General features: G+C 40.6%; 1 protein-coding gene across 2 annotated transcripts in view; it reads right to left on the bottom strand.

Moving 5' to 3' along the window:
• exoc6b (exocyst complex component 6B) overlaps nt 1-17,230 on the bottom strand; it is a 146,778-nt gene that overhangs the window by 16,717 nt on the left and 112,831 nt on the right. For both annotated transcript variants that reach the window (XM_052127243.1, XM_052127251.1), the window contains 2 exons: nt 14,835-14,976; nt 12,497-12,570 (listed from right to left, as the gene is read on the bottom strand). In XM_052127243.1, the coding sequence (XP_051983203.1) occupies nt 12,497-12,570; nt 14,835-14,976 (216 nt within the window). The remainder of the gene's footprint in view (nt 1-12,496; nt 12,571-14,834; nt 14,977-17,230) is intronic.

The following is a 17,230-nucleotide window of genomic DNA, read 5'->3' as shown; positions in this document are numbered from 1 at the left end:
AGGTCAGCCAGCGTACACCGGGGCTAGGATGAGTTCACTGTCCAAAACGTCACTTGCATGTATTTTCCCTCTTACTCTTTCCTCATCACTAACAGAATTGTCAGCTGTGTGCTCTTGCTAAATATACAGTGGGTGAAGCTTGCAGCAAGTGTTCATTAAACAACTATTTGTGCACTTTAATAGATGTTTTTCTTAGATGATTTGTGCAATTATTTAGATGTGCAATAATGTTGCTGAGTGGTACTACTGTATGTACTATATAAGTAGCAGCATTAAAAACAATTGTTAATTCTTGGGGCCCCTAAGCCAAAAAACACTATATGCAAGAGCTGTCGAGGCTTAGTTCAGTAGATCTGATATAGAGCAGTTAACTGTCCTTATAGATTTTATTATCCTCGCTAAGATATGCTCTCTACAACTGCAGACAAGATGACAGTACAGGTCAATGGAACTTGGTGGGTATTTCAGGCAAAGGCCTAACCACTGCAATCATATAGTACTTCACACTGCAGTGTAAAGATGACTTAAGATTGTTGAAGTTTAAATAAGCAAAGGCACCACAGACAATATCAGCTGCACCAAAAAAAGACATACCAAGAAAAGGTGTTTAGACAGACTTTAATACTGCTCATCAGCAGAATGCCTGTTTTTACTCAGGAACCACAATTGTGGAATTGTTGATAGTCATGCAAATAAAGGTTCTTAAAAAATGTGAAGGTTCCCTTCATACACTGACCCCTGAGGTCAAGAATGAACATAGATTTGTATGAGTGTGTTGTCATGAGTGTCAGAGCCTTGAATTTGATACAGACAGCTACAGTTACAGCTACAGAGACCATAAGCTGTGACATGGGCCCTTTTAGGTTGATTGAAGACCAAAAGGGCCATCACGTTTTGGATCATCTGTCGGCCAACAGAAGATTACAGTAGTCCCAACATAAGATAGCATTAAGCTGGACCAGGGGCTGTTTGGCATATTCAGACAGGGAGGGTTTGATTTTCTTATAGTGTAAAGTGCAAATCTGCATGACCAGACAGTTATTGAGATGTGGGGAGTGAGTTAAGTTGGTTCCTGGCTGACCTGACTAGTGTAAGTGTTGTTGAGTCTTTTTGATGGACTGGATGGGATTCTATGTTGTAGAGCTGAAGGTGGTGTCTGTCTGAAATGTAAACCAAATTATGATCTCAGATAGTAGGGTCAGAAGGGAGAAATGACAGGTTGAGCTGTGTATCATGGGCCCAGTGAGGTTATGTATATAAAGAAGTGTGATCCCACAGTGCTTAAGCTGATGTGTCACCCCTCCCATCCAATAAACCTTGAAAAATCTGCCATAAAAAAGCAAAACAATGATGAAGAAATTATGAGAAAGTGTAAACAATAGTTAAACAGAGGGGAAGATGTCGTCGTCCTCCCAGAGAGCAAGAAAGTGAGAAAAAATGACATACAGTATGCGTAAATATGCATTTAGGGACAGGAACATGAGGTCAGAGCTGATTAACCAAAATGCATTAAAATTGAAGATTTGGCGAGCAATGAGTTTCTACAGCACATTTTACCAGTACTAAGGGATAGAGAGGGGAAACCACATACACAGTTGAAGTCAGAAGTTTACATACACCTTAGCCAAATACATTTCAACTCAAATTTTCACAATTCCTGACATTTAATTGTAGAAATCATTCCGTCTTAGGTCGGTTAGGATAAGTACTTTATTTTAAGAATGTTAAATGTCAGAATAACAGTAGAGAGAATGATTTATTTCAGCTTTTATTTATTTCAACACATTCCTGGTGGTTCAGAAGTTTACATAAAATTTGTTAGTATTTGGTAGCATTGCCTTTAAATTGTTTAACTTGGGTCAAAAGTTTTGGGTTCCTTCCACAAGCTTCTCACAATAAGTTGCTGGAATTGTGGCCCATTCCTCCAGACAGAACTGGTGTAACCGAGTCAGGTTTGTAGGCCTCCTTGCTCATACATGCTTTTTTCAGTTCTGCCCACAAATTTCGGATTGAGGTCAGGGCTTTGTGATGGCCACTCCAATACCTTGACTTCATTGTCCTTAAGCCATTTTGCCTCAACTTTGGAGGTATGCTTGGGGTCATTGTCCATTTGGACGACCCTTTGCGACCAAGCTTTAACTTCATGGCTGATGTCTTGAGATATTGCTTCAACATATTCACTTAATTTTCCTTCCTCATGATGTCATTTATTTTGTGAAGTGCACCAGTCCCTCCTGCAGCAAAGCACCCCCACATTGAATTGCTGGCAGCCCCATGTTTCACTGTTGGGATGGTGTTCTTCGACTTGCAAGCCTCACCCTTTTTCCTCCAAACATAATGATGGTCATTATGGCCAAAAAGTTCAATTTTTGTTTCATCAGAGCAGAGGACATTTCTCCAAAAAGTAAGATCTTTGTCCTCATATGCACTTGCAAACTGCAAACTTGCTTTTTTATTGTGGTTTACGAGCACTGGATTCTTACTTGCTGAGCAGCCTTTCAGATTATGTCAATATAGGACTAATTTTACTGTGGATATAGATAATCGTCTACCTGTTTCCTCCAGCATCTTCACAAGGTCCTTTGCTGCTGTTCTGGGATTGATTCGCAACAAACTGCATTCATCTCTAGGAGACAGAATGCATCACCTTCCTGAGTGGTATGATGACTGCATGTTCCCATGCCATTTATAATTGCATACTATTGTTTGTACAGATGAACATGGTACCTTATGGTGCTTGGAAATTGCTCCCAACGATTAACCAGACTTGTGGAGGTCCACAATTGTTTTTCTGAAGTCTTGATTGATTTCTTTTGATTTTTCCATGATGTCAAGCACAGAGGCACTTTTGAAGGTAGGCCTTAAAATACATACACAGATACACCTCCAATTCATTACACCTGAATGTGGAGTGGTTAAGAAATTAGTTTTAATGACTCTGCCCAAAGTGTATGTAAACTTCCAAATTCAACTGTATGTAGGTCCACTACATGACTCCTTTATCTACACTTTCAGTCAAAAACATACTTTTCAAAACATTAAAAACAAACAAAAAAAAGGTGCTACAATCCAATCAAGCTAATTTAGCCTGTTGGACAATGGGAAGTTCTGTTGTGATGAAGGAAGTAAAATAGAAACTTAAGTATTCTTTGATCTTTTACACCATCCACTTTTTTCTTACAAAAGAAAATGGGAGCGATATACAGAGAGACAAATAGATAGACACATTAAAGATATAAAAAGACAAAAAGGGTTAAGATGGAGAAGCAGGGATCCACTGATAGCAGGCATCTCTCTCTGACTCCAACTTGAACACACACACACACAGACTATGTCAGTGTCATCCTCATAAGGATGAATGGGACCCTGCTGCAAAGAGAGATGTCAACCCCCTGCTCAGGCAATATCTGCTCCCTCACTGACTCCATACAAGCAGGGCAGCTCATCTGTCTGACCCCTGGAGAACTGTGACAGTGCCTCAAACAGGCCTTTCACTGGCACACACTAGCAGGCCATTATGAAGGAGCAGGGGGATGGATTTAAGCATGACACACTCTCTGGGCATTATGAGGAAGTGAGTGGGGTTGGGGGGTCAATTAAACTGCGACACCTGTCACTGGCTTGTTTAGGGAGACTATAGAGAAATGTGTCTGAGGAGAGCACTGCCTGAGTCATTTCCTTTTCTTTCTCCTTCCTACATTTTCACTGCTTCTTATTCTTAAAATAAATAAATAAAATAAGCAAAGACAGGAACATCTAGGCAAGTTGGTTTGCTTGTACAATCAAGGTTCTGTGGCACTCTTCATTCTTTCTCCCCATCTCTTTCAAACTTTCTATCTCTCCCTAAGGAACCATAAAGAGGGCAGATATGTGGGAGGCTCAAGTTGAATGGGGTGAGGAGAAGAGCACAGGCCATTTGGTTTCATCCTCCATCTCTTCTTTCCTGTACACCTTGGCTGCCATCTGTCTGGCCCCAGCTACTGAACACTGCAGGTTAAGGTTCAGGGAGACTGCGGGTGAATGAGAGGCTCGATTAAAAAACACAAACACACACTCAGTGTCCAGCTTATCGTTATGAAATTACTTAAAGGGAATGTGGGACAGAGGTGGTCTTGTCTTCCTCTCCAACTCAGCTACACAGAGACATGTATTAACACAACTGACCTCATGGGCCTGCAGTGATATTGTGTGTATGAAAGCAGAGGGTGAGGTAATGGCTGCATTCACACAGACGGAAGACAGACACTTGAGCATTGCATGAGTTCACTCACCCAAAAGCACTTGTATGACTGGGAAATACCAAAGAGCAAGTTTGGAAATGGCTGGAAATCCCACATCTAGCTAGATTGGTTTCATATTCAAAAATAACCTCAAGGTCATTCAATCAGCCAGAATTACCACTTATTAACTTAGGATTACATTGTGTTGATCCATCAGAAATCAATGTTCTACAGTACTTGCTTTCATTTTGTCTTCCTGAACATCTGAAACTTCTGTCACAGCCTTTCAATTTTACTAATCCATACTACATGTATAGATCAAGGGCATTTTTACCCAGGGCTAGCATGTTGACACATGTTGGGCAGTAATTATCTGAAACTAAATGATACAGTAATACTGTAAGTGGTACTGTGATACTGATACCTCAAGACTAGACTATTTTTAATGCACTACTGGGTGGATGTTCTGCAAGCTCAATAAATAAGCTTTGATTGGATCAAAATGTAGCTGATAGACTACTCAACGGTTTAAGGAACTGACGTCTTTGTCCCTTGAACATTTCTGGCTAGTTGTCAAAATCATTCAAAACAACAGTGGGGGCACTTCATTAAAGTGACTTTAACACGATTAATGTTAATAACTTTAATATGATTGTAACAGAATATCATTATTAAAATTTGTTGACCATGTTGTTCGGATGCTGAATGCTTCCTGGATGCCTGAAATTAATGAAAATTCAAGTATTTAGGTTGCCGAAAAAGCAACCACAAATGGATGAATGAACTGCTGCAATGAAGCGAGAGAGCTGGATATATGTGCAGTACTAACAAAGAAAGGTTTTTTATTTAATAAAAAAAACCTATCTTATCTGCAAGTCAAGTGCTCATTGCTTCATAGACTATAAATGGATTGATACAATATTCCCAACCTTGTCACAAAGTAAATAATTATGAATATCTTAACAACAATACACTTTTACCTCCTCTCGCATAGACGCGCTCAGTATCAACAACACGTCTGGAAAAGTCATTTGAGGTAAACGTAAGGTAAATGTTCTTTGAGAAAAGTTGACTTGAGTCTTATTTAAAGGATACAGTAATGACACCTCATTGTTTATTTTCAGTTGTTGCACATATCTTGTTTGTTTGGTATTAGCTAGACTCTAAAATAATATGCTAGTCATTTTATTTTGACAGTTCTTGGTTAAAAAAAAACGCAGCTACCATAAATGTTTCAGGGCAAGACATGCACAGTAGAGTTCGACATCCTTTGTTATTTTTTACATCCTTGAAATGGTCTATACTTCTAATTTTTTGTAACTCTGCTTTTAAAGTAAGTTAGTGGCATCTTCACTAATTCATTTTTCCATTTGCTTCCTTGTCTCATCCTAAGGAAACCTACACATAGGTTACCAGAGCCTGTCAGATCCAGCTTTGGTCAAGCCCGTTTGTTTGCCTCACAGCGCTGTGTTGCTGAGCGATGACTACTAACTGCAGTACCATCCAGACAACAAGGGTCGCTTCGATGAATGCTGTCTGCAACACTTCAGTCTACTTTGATAGACTTCAAAAACTATGATGGACTTCACAGAGGATGAACTGCTGCCAACCACAGCCAGACAGCATGGATACTCACCACTGACTGCATCAACACAATCTTTAGGATGGGCTACACAGATAATAAACTTCTACCATTCACAGCAGTTCAAAAAGCAAGTAACACTTCACTGACCACCGCTTACATCACTTTATTCTCTTAAAATGGAATTCAAAGACAATAAAATACTGCCAAATAAAGGCTTTACCAGCCAAACAGCAGAGGACACTGCTTCTACCTGCACCCCTGCAGTCCATTAGGCATGTATTTCAAAGATACTTAATTGTTAATCTTAAAGTTCATTCACTACACTTCCATTTGAAACATTGCCTACCAAACATCTAATCAATTTGCTCAATCAATACATTACTTGTATTACACATAGCTAACTAATATTGGCAGATTTTGTTCTCCAGGGAAGAACTGGCTCACCCAGCTGAGCCTAGTTTCTCCCAAGGTTTGTCTCCAATAACTAAACATCTAATGAAGTTTTTGTTCCTTGTCACAGTTGCCTTGTGCTTGCTCTCTGGGGGCATCAAGACAAAATCATTAACACATGATATTCAATGAAGTCTTTAAATGAAAAAATTCACTGTGAACTTGCAGAACGATTGTCTGTAAAGATTCTTTGAACCAAAGAGCATTGTGAAAAGAGCTATACAAATAAAATTGAGGCGGTGAGTTGAAAGCATGGGTCTGTCAAATATGTTCCAGTATGCCTCTGGGTAATATAAATAATTCAATTGTAATTTGATACTACCAGAGATTTTGTTTCTTTTTTCTTCTCAACAATAGTGCACAAAGTGGCTAGATGTACAGTATATGGAACTATCAGGTACACAGAGCTACCAAACAAGAATAACTACTACAAAACGTTGGAAAAGAAGCACAAAATTGCTTGTTTCATTACAAGAAGTCTTTCTAACTGAGGGAACATTCTCCAGATTCCCTTAGTTTCCAAGAGGAGGTTTCTGACTGAGAATTGGAAGAAAGCAGCAAATGTCCATAAACCGCAGTGAACTCCTTTCAGAGGGGGGCTTTCAACTTCTGGCCCGCCAATATGTCCCCGCCTTGCACCCTGTTGCCGGAACAATTTTTTCACTATGGGTCACTAGTGGATTTAATTACCACACACACACACACACACACACACACACACACACACACACACACACACACACACACACACACACACACACACACACACACACACACACACACACACACACACACACACACACACACGTTGTGTTTCCATGTTTTATGGGGACTTTCCATAGACATAATGGTTTTTATACTGTACACACTTTATATTCTATCCCCTAAACCTAACCCTACCCCTAAACCTAACCCTCACAGAAAACTTTCTGCATTTTTACATTTTCAAAAAACATAATTTAGTATGATTTATAAGCTGTTTTCCTCATGGGGACAGACAAAATGTCCTCACAAGGTCAAAAATTTTGGGTTTTACTATCCTTATGGGGACATTTGGTCCCCACAAAGTGATAAATACACGCTCGCACACACACACCTATAAACAGACTCCAAGTAACCTTGAGAGTATTGAATCAATCTTTGGGTAAGAACACTTTACGGCTTACATTTCATCTTTTATTCCTTTTTAAGCCTCAACCCACAATTACACCAGGATAACCTCTTTTGACAGTAGTTTTGAACAGTGAAATTTCAACTCAAAACACAGAGATATCTCATTCATAAGAATTGATAAAAGAGGCATAGGTAGAAGATCATAGGTAAAAATGAAGAGAATTAGAGAATGGTTCACTGGTGAAGTCATGGGTAAAGCCAGTCACACTGCAAGTGCCACGGTAGGATATAGAATGTTGATGCTAGCAGTGAAACTTCTAGCTAGATGTGTCTAGACACTAAGAAGGTGCCCAGAGGGATTAGAAGGGCAGCTAAGCATAAGCCTCTTGCTGTGTCAGTGGTGTTAGGCTTTCACCACCAAGGACAAAGAAATAGGAATGCTGGGGGTTAGAAAGGAGAAAGGCATTTTTATTGAAATTCTAGGAAAATGCCTGTGGACAGGCCACAGGAATGCATAGCTTCATGATTCCCAAATTCACGGGAGCAGGAAAATTATTCCCCACCCCTTTTGCCTTTCTATGTAGTGCCCCAGAAAAGGCCATAAAGGGAGGGGAGAAAATGCAACACTGCAGGCCATCACCCTTGCATGGGTCACTAACAAAAATGCATGGTTGGAGCCAAACTCTTCCCTCTCAACCCATGAAATGCCCTGTGGCTTTGATGTATCTGCAACAAGGTGTTAAAGTATTGTGAGCCCTTGCAGAACAACAGCCTTCCAACTACTTCTGAAGTGCGCAGTTCTCCAAAGACCACATGCAGATAGCAATCACATTAGTTAAACTGACAAGAGATAATTGGCTAAACTCGGCATTTACAAGCTGATGCATTCCCTTAAACAATGACTTTTTCAAGTCAATCCCTACATCCCCTATAACAACAAAACAGTCTTTTGTGTCTAGGTGGGCCTCCGCATCACCCAAAGCCTTCCTGAAGGGTTTGTCCATGCTCTTCCATTAGACCCCAAAGGAATTTAGAAGGCAGAAAATCCAGGGCAAGAGCTTATGCACATGGTGGCCCATGGAGCGTGCACTTCTGGGGGGCTATCCACACCACAGAGGCTATCAGGCATCCCAAACCAAGGCCAGCCAAGGGTTCCTATTGCCACAACCTTTTCCTAATAGATATCCATTCATATATGGCTCCTGAATATAGAACTGCAGCTCTATGCCTAGCATTTATAAAACTTGCTTCTGATTTCTTATTGTTTATTATTTAAATGTTTGTTTTGCTTTCTAGTAAATAATTTTTGATAGCCTATCACAAAATATCTGGATGGTTATCAATGCCTGACAAGGAATGAAATCTTTTTTATAGTTGATACTTGTCCCTGTTGTGAACAAAAGATCATTTTTATGCTTACAAAATGCTACAATATGCTACCAGTACTAGAGACATTGTCTATCAGAGAGGCTACATGCACACAGTCATTGTCTTTGGAATTAATAACCATATTTACAAGCAGGTGTGTCTCTCAAATTGACCTGTACAAACAGGAGCAGATCTGTAGATCTGTAGACAGGAGCAGATCAAATACTGTCTGTATGATCATGTAACCAAATTAATTCAATTTCTGCCTCCCACAAGTACTAGGTATCAAACCTTTGTATTGTTTTATTTAAAGTTTTGATTTTTATACTAAACTGTCCAGGACACTTCCGTTACTTCCAATACAATTTTTGTTTAACCTTATTTTCTGACCAGTAAAAAAATAGATTGTGTAACTGTAATATACTGTACATGAAGGTTGCAAGGAGTTATACATATGTCATACAGAACTGTGCAAAATTCTAGGCACTAAAATGTGAAAAATGCTGCAAAGTGGGGATGTTTAAAATAATGTCATGAATCTATTTATTAATCAACCTCATACAAGTAGGGGGGGGGGGGTCTATATCTAGAGTATACCTTTGCCTTTCAAACAAAAACAATTATCCCAGGTACACTTGCACACAGTTTTTCAAGGTTGTTGGAATAGATTATTCCAAGCTTCTTGGAAAACGTTCTATAGTTAGAATTTATGCTGTCTCAACTGCTTCCTTCTCTTCATGTAATCTCAGACTGACTCGCTGATCTATGGGGAACAAACCATCAGTTGCAGGACTCTGCAATTCTATTCTATTTGTAAAAGGAAATGTTGGCATTTCAAATGGATATTTACTACGTTCAACCTAAAGCAGATTTCAGATTTGTCTGTCAAACTGAACTTTGTACTAACATTACCATTTTTAGCATCCAAAGCACATCTAACAATTGTATTCCGCCGCTGTGTGAACATAGCTTGATGGAAGAGATTAATGCCAAAATTAAAGAGACTGAACATTAATTCTCTCCCTTTCTTCTCCAAGATTCTCTGTTCATAAAATCAATCAACCTTCATTTGTCTTCCTATTCCTCATGATTTATAGCACTTTGAAGCAGAGACTGGATATTCCTCTTTTTGTGTGTATTCTTTCAGATAGGAGAGTGAATCCAGGTTCCAGCCTCTCACCAAACTGCCTCCCAGAGCTTCCAGACCTTTCTGTTGTCTATCTCCAGAAGTATTGACCCGCAGCCCCATCCCAGGACCCAGGAGACTGGGACACAAACAGGCCCTTCAGGTTGATTTATCGGGCGCATTAAGGGCCAGGCACGCACGGGGATGCCTGGGTCAACAGAGCGGTTCTGACGTCCCTCATCAACCGAACAACCCCTTGAAAAAGCCACTGCTTGAAAGGAGGGGAGTAAGGGGGTTTCCGTGCATCTCTACACACTTCAATCTGATGTTTTTAAAATTATAATGACAATAACAGTATGAAAGATTTCTTAATAGAGAACCATGCATCATGACAGCTCAAAGCAAAAGATGACATTCAAAAAGTGAAAATGCCATTTTGTTAATTCTTTTCTTCAGCATCCTCTTTTCTCCTCTCTTTAAAAAAAAACTAAGCAAAACCACACAAGCACCTTCATGGTGAAGTCAGTTTAAAAAAAACGAGAGAAAAAGCTAAATGGAAAACAAGTGGTACTGCATCATGATGGCAGGCGGGACAAAACGGGATTGTTTTAGTGGAAGAAAGAGCTATCCGTCACTGTCTGTCAGCTCATTCATCCAGTACTCCCCGATCATCCAGCTCATCCGTCATCCCCTCTCAGTCCCTGACACCCACTCAGGTTGGCCATTTTGGCAACCAGGGAAGGGGTCCCAAATATGGACCCTTATATGGACCCCCTCCCACCCCCCACCGTTACTGCTTCATATTCTATCTACATCTTTACATTTTAGAATACAAGACACATGATATATTAATTCCCGGCTTCATTAAAAAAAAAATTATTGATGTGTCAAACAAATGTTTGTTGCGGAGGTTTGGTACAAATTGCGCATGACTGGACATAATATTTAGTTTTATTTCAGAGGGTTTTGCCACTTAATAGGACAGGAAATACTAGTAATAGAGAGTGGAAGCGTGACTAGTACATGCAGCTAGCCAGAATCAAACTTCCATCTTCCAAGTAAGCACCACTGCTCCTCGTGTCAGGTGCAAATGTACTGCTAGGCCACGGCACTGAAAACAACATTTTGGTGAATGGTCAAATGAACTGCTTTGACAGTGTTACTGGATATTTGTACTTAATAACATTTCCTCTTAAACCAGTAAGAACAACAATGATCGGATGAGATAATAAGGCTTTCAACTATTGCCTTACAGTTTGCAACATTACCTTAATCCAAGCGTACACTACATGACTTTCCGTCGGCGCTCTGCGACTCAAAGTCTTGTTTTTCATAGAGCTGGTGCACACCATACAGGACTGTAGTGTATCAACCACACAACCATGTGTACACTAGTATTAAGATGCATTTTGGGTGATCCGATCATACATTTATTTCCCTTGAATTCTGCACATAACTGGCAACAAACTGGCCGTTAAAGCTGCCTTTAGTGTCAACCTATTTCCAACAGATCACCCAAAATGCATCTTAAAATTAAGATAGTGATATTCATTCACAAACTCACACAGTTCATTCTTGATAACATGACAACAAACACGAAAAAAGACTTGTGGCCATTTTTGCGCTTATTGGCACCATTTGCAAAGGGAAAAAGCTGTAAATAATAAAAACAGAGAGCAGGGGGATGTGGGTGATGTTTTATTTTATTTTCAAATTATGTTTGACTCCTGTTACCCAATACCTTGCTCTCCTTTTTCAACAAAAATTAAAGAACAGCTCGCACCCATTTTTACACTTATTTGCACTAAATTGCAAAGGAAACAAATAAATAAAAAGAGGTGAAAATAACAAAGACAGCGGGTAGGGATATGTGGGTGAAATGTATTTATTTTCTTCTTATTATTTTTTATTTGTATTTTAATAACCTTCTCTTGCACCCTCTCTATATTTCATTGGTTTTGGCTCATAACGGTCTCTCACTCGTCTGGACAATGCTCACACCTGATGACAAGATGTCTAGATTTCAAGCTGTTTTGAAAATTGTTGTAGCATCGGGGACTAGTCTCAGCATGTTGCAGGAGTGTACACACAACAGGACCGTTCGCCATGAGATCCCAGGCTTCTCTTCACAGACCAGTCGGCGACTCAAAACATCAACGCTTGAGTCATATAGTGTCCACTAGGCATTAATGTTCTTGTCAGTGTGTTTACATTTTTCAGGTCAGAGCAATGGCACAGGCCAGCGGTTCCAGCTCTGAAAAGTGTGTATAAGGTGACCCGTAAAGAACCAGCAGAACTAAACCCTAAACTAAACAGGAGGTCTTGAGGTCACATCCATACCAACTGCCACAATGGTAAATACAAAATCACCCAAAGGTGAATATCTGGCCAGGCCATGGGACCTTAGATATGATTACAAACTCACACAGTCTCACAAACTCAGAGCAACTCAAGGAAAGAAACCTTCAAACAAAACCAAGGCTAGCGTGGAGGTTTAGGGGGTTGGGTTTGGTGGTATAGGGGAGAATAAGAGAAAGGGGGGTGGTGCTGAGGGGTAAACAGGGGAAAACAGAAGAAAGGGGGAAAGAAGAATGAAAGAAAAGAAAAAGGAGTGGAAAAAAAACAAAGACCTACTTGTCTCAAGTCGATGAAGGCGAGCAGCAGAGTGTCCCCCTGGAAGCCAGGCACCGGGCCGGCCCTGGCAAACCCTGTGGGAAAGAGAGAGGGATAAAGAGAGTACAGAATTTGCCATGGAGCGGGAGATTGGCAGACGGATGACAGCCGGGACAAGGGGAGGACAGGGGGAGGTTCGGTGGGGGCGGGGGAGGTGAAATGAAGGGGGGCTTTTAAGGTTTTGGGAGTGCTGGCAGTGGGGGGAAGAGGGTTATTTGGGTGGTTCAGGGCAGCCCCTGCCACAGAGTCATGTCTCCGGGTCTGCCACTGGCTTTGTGCGGCCCATCCGAAAAAAGATCATCAAACTCTCATTAATTCTCCCCAATGTTGATCTGACAAGTCAGACAAAGGGGATGTGTGGGACAAGGGGGCTGAATTTACCCTGTAACCACAAACCTGAAGCGGATTCCCATGAGGCCACTGTCCCAGACCAGTGGTGTGGTACTGAGCAAAGGGGCCCAGAAAACATGAAAAGCCAATGGGCTGGGGGTGTATGGGGAGTGTAGGAGTTGTAGAGAGGTTTATGTGGGTTGGATGTGAGGCCACTGGACCTTTATCTGCCTTTGGACAGGAACCCGTAAACAAGCAGCTTCGCCTTTCTGAAAATCAGAACATTTGACACACAGAGACAAAACAAGCCGGGGCCAGGAGAAATCCCTTTCACCTCGCAATGCTGCGTGCTTTTCTTGCCTCTCACGCAAATTACACGCCTGCCATCTTGTTTTCTGACCCCCGCAAATGCTGAGCCAGCGACTGCTTATCCGGTTCACTCGCACTTTTGTTGCCGTGTCTCTGAGACGCCGTTGATTGCTCAAACTTCCTTACTCGCCTTGTTACAGGAAAGCGACCTGGGCTGAAGGCAGCATAGTTCACGTTACTGTGTCCGAGCCCATCTTGTCAAGATATGAGAACAAAGAGAACACCTCAAGGCTTTAATCTAACTGCCACAAACCAGCTTAAAGCTCTATTAAAGGGACTATGCAAAGTAACCTCTTAAGGGATAAGCAGCAACAAGCTATCAATACCTTTATTCTTCTTAAAACCAGCTAAATTGAACAGGAAGCAACTCGTGCTGCTCTCCCTTTGACTGTCCCATCACACACTTGTGGAGTTGTACAGGTCAAAGCACACTAGAAGGGAGAGGCAAATCTTAGATTTACAGAGCCCCTTGCGGGCTCGAGATAAAATTGCAGTGGGTTGACAGCTGATAACCCCTCATTGGAAAACATTTTGTAATATATTGAAAGCATGACATGACATGCAATGCCTCTTATGCATCCTTATTGTATATTAAATGTCTGAATTTACAGTATTTTGTACAGTACTTGTCATAATGATATTATAAGATTGTGTGGAATTACATTTCCATCTCATCCCTTAAAGTGTGGGGCTTTTATGTGCAATGGCTTATGATTGAACTTAATACAAGAAATGTATTATCAGTCCCCCTATGAATCTCTTAAATGTATCATTTAATTTCATTTCATTTTGTCATTTTGCCTTCCTTTTCCCAATCACACAGAGCAGACATGTCCACACTGTTGATAGATCTAACCACACACACCGGTTCTATCTTTAAGAAGTTATTTTAGTCCTGTTTCCGTAGTCCCAACCTTGAAACTTACAGAAACTATAAACTAGGTAAAAGGAAAAAATGTTGAGGGGGGACGTTTATAGAATTTTTTTTATTTTTTACTAAAGTGGCATCTTGATTAAAGTGCAGTTCTGTGATTGAGGGATAAAAGTAAAAGGGGGTACATCTAAATTAAGGGATGTGGTCTCTCCAACTGCAACCAATCATTGATATGGTACTTATCAAGCTGGTTGGTAAACCAAAGCATAACCACACCAAAAAGTCAGCTTACAGTGTGGCAGACATGGTCGTATTGTGATGGGGGCCATGCTGTCTCTCTGCCTGTGACCTCTGTGTGATAGCATGCGCTGGCTGAGGATCATGGAAAATCAAAACCAGTGGGGGTAAGGCGCTCAAAAGCGGTTTTAGCTGTGGTCACACGCAAAGCTGTGAGGAGCGACGGGCCAAGCGATGAAGCTTTATTTTATTTAAACACTCTTGGTTTTTGGTAAGCCGTTATAAGATCAATCACTACCCAGAAAATCACTTGGATATCTGAAAGGCAGTCCGGTACTCTATTGTGTAATAAAATATGCAAAATCGGTATGATGCAGGACACTCCCATTTAGGACAGTGAAATATCAGGATGAGGTGCATGCAAGCAGGTTAAGGAGGCTATGATTGGTCATTTAGAGCTTATACAAACTTGAGAAAGGCCAAACTCACTCTCACATTCTCTGACATCCACGTTGAACTGCTGCAGGGCTCCCATAGACACTTGCCTGACGTCAGCCTCCAAAAGCAGCTGCAGCAGGGAGGTGGAAAGGTGTTTACAAGCTGACATACATGCTGTCTGAGCCACTTTCCCCTACAAAGAGAAAAAGAAAGGAAGAGAAAGAGATGGTAAAAAAAATGTTTGCATGTTTTGATATTTTTTATCTCGCTCTCATTTTTCCCCCTGTCAAAACAAATCTCCTTCCATTGTCTTATTTGGCAGGGACTGCTGCATTTTAGTCTCTAATGTGGACTCCATGGGCACACACAGGAAACGTTTACGGTCGGTGTACTAAGTTTACAACCACACAAGTCCATGCTTACATGCCATCTCTCAAACATACAGACTGTCAAACATACAGTTGAGCAGCACTCTGGAGGACATTTAAATACATCGACACGCATTGATAATCACACATGCAGAAACACGCACTATTCAAGCTCCAAACCTCAAATAAGCCCTTGTCTGCCATCCAGCGTTTTCCTGACAATCAGGCTAATACTTCGGGAGAGATCCAAAGCTATTAATATGACACTAAACCTGAAAGAAAACAGCAGACTGAAGGGCCAAGCATCTATGTGGGATTTTTATCTGATGGGGTCAAAAAATAAAAACAAAACACCATTATACAAGAGGACTGAATGAAAATTGCACTATTTTGTATATCAGAAATCACACATCACAGAAAAAGTAACATAAGAATACACAGGTTCAGCCTCTGACTGCAGTTAACAAATACAACAGAGGCATTACTATAGTTGGGCCCACAGCAGGGGAATGAGATGAAATCAAATGATGGAGAAGAGTGCTATAATAGCTTATATTCAGATGTGTGGTGTAGTCAAGTGCACTTTAAGCATGTAAGAAAAAATTCTCACTGCACCAACAAACAAACATCCAGCAGTAGCTGAGTTTTGTCAGATCAGTTTGATCAATCTGTTGGCATTTGTTGTCATCTGATTTCAGTGTCTGACGAGTCTTGAATGTCCGGTATGATTTTCCAACAAAGTCTGACGCAATCTGACTTCATCACGAACCACAGCCATGACAATGAGTTAAGCAACCCTGCCATCTCATAAAAAATAAGCACGGGCACAATTGCATTGGTACAGCAGGAGTAGAGAAGGAGTAGATCATGATTTTTGTACCAAACGTGTTAAATAAAAGTAAAGAATACAAATGTTAGTTAGTATAAATGATATGTTAGTATTGAGTTTATCCATTTGTGTGGATGACACTCATGGGGTAATACACATGTACAAATAGGCTATTTCAAGATGCAGACGGAGAAGCACTCCTCACTTGCATAAAAATGTTATTTTTTATTTTTTAAATGCAAACAGAACTTTCTCATGTGTAAATTATTTTTGGCACTGGATTGCTCTCCTTCAACAGAATGAATAAGTTATAGCTAATGTCACATTAAATATATGCTAAACATATTTAATTAATCGAGCATACAGTATATATTTATAATTAAACTGCACACGGTTGGCTTCATCTGCAACCTCTTCTTGTAAGGCATCTTTTTCAAAGGTGAACAACTAGACGCAAGTTTGTTGGGGCACTGTGAACTGGGCTTTAAAGAGATGATATTCAGGTGTATGAATCTCAGCAATGGACTGATACAGTACTGTGCAGTTCGGCAGTGAGCAGATCACTGTGGTCCGCTACATCCTCCACAATATAGCACTCAGATTCAGTCTGCAAGTACATTGAATGCGCCACGCAAATTGCATTCAGCACAGATTTTGTGTGCATGTTTGGGCCATCACTTGATCTACACGATTGTACACCACTTTTACCAGGTGCAAGTCATTCTTAGTGAATTTCCCCTTACATCCAGTGTTTTATCACTTCAACTTATTTTTGTGAAATGTTTATAAGAAAGAAGTGCTTGTGCCTTCTTTCTTAACACTCATACATTAGGTTCACTGTATAGGTTGTGAAAGCTACGTCATATAGTAATCTTCACAAGAAATCATAGGGCGATGGCTAGCGGGTCGGTGTCACTACAACATTTGTTGGCCATATGGTTGGGAAAGTCACTTGGCCAAAAGCTTCTGTGAATATAGTACAAGCTGTGTTCTGATTCACATGGTTCCTTTGCAGTGTTCACTGCTCCCAACGCACTAAGCTTTTGAAAGTTAATTTCAATTGACAAAATAGAAACTGTCAACTCCTTTTCATCAAGTTTCATTGAGTAGACCTGAGGAGATAACAAGTTACCAGTGGGTAAATGGACCCTTTCACATTTCTGTGTTTTGGAACGTGGAAGTAAACTATTGCAGGGCAAACTTCCATTGAGGTGAATGGTAGAGAATTGGAGATCACACCAAATAAATTG

The sequence above is a fragment of the Xyrauchen texanus genome, chromosome 1 (genome assembly GCF_025860055.1).
Source record: "Xyrauchen texanus isolate HMW12.3.18 chromosome 1, RBS_HiC_50CHRs, whole genome shotgun sequence".
Taxonomy (NCBI): Eukaryota; Metazoa; Chordata; class Actinopteri; order Cypriniformes; family Catostomidae; genus Xyrauchen; species Xyrauchen texanus.
This window is presented reverse-complemented; position numbering and strand designations above follow the sequence as displayed.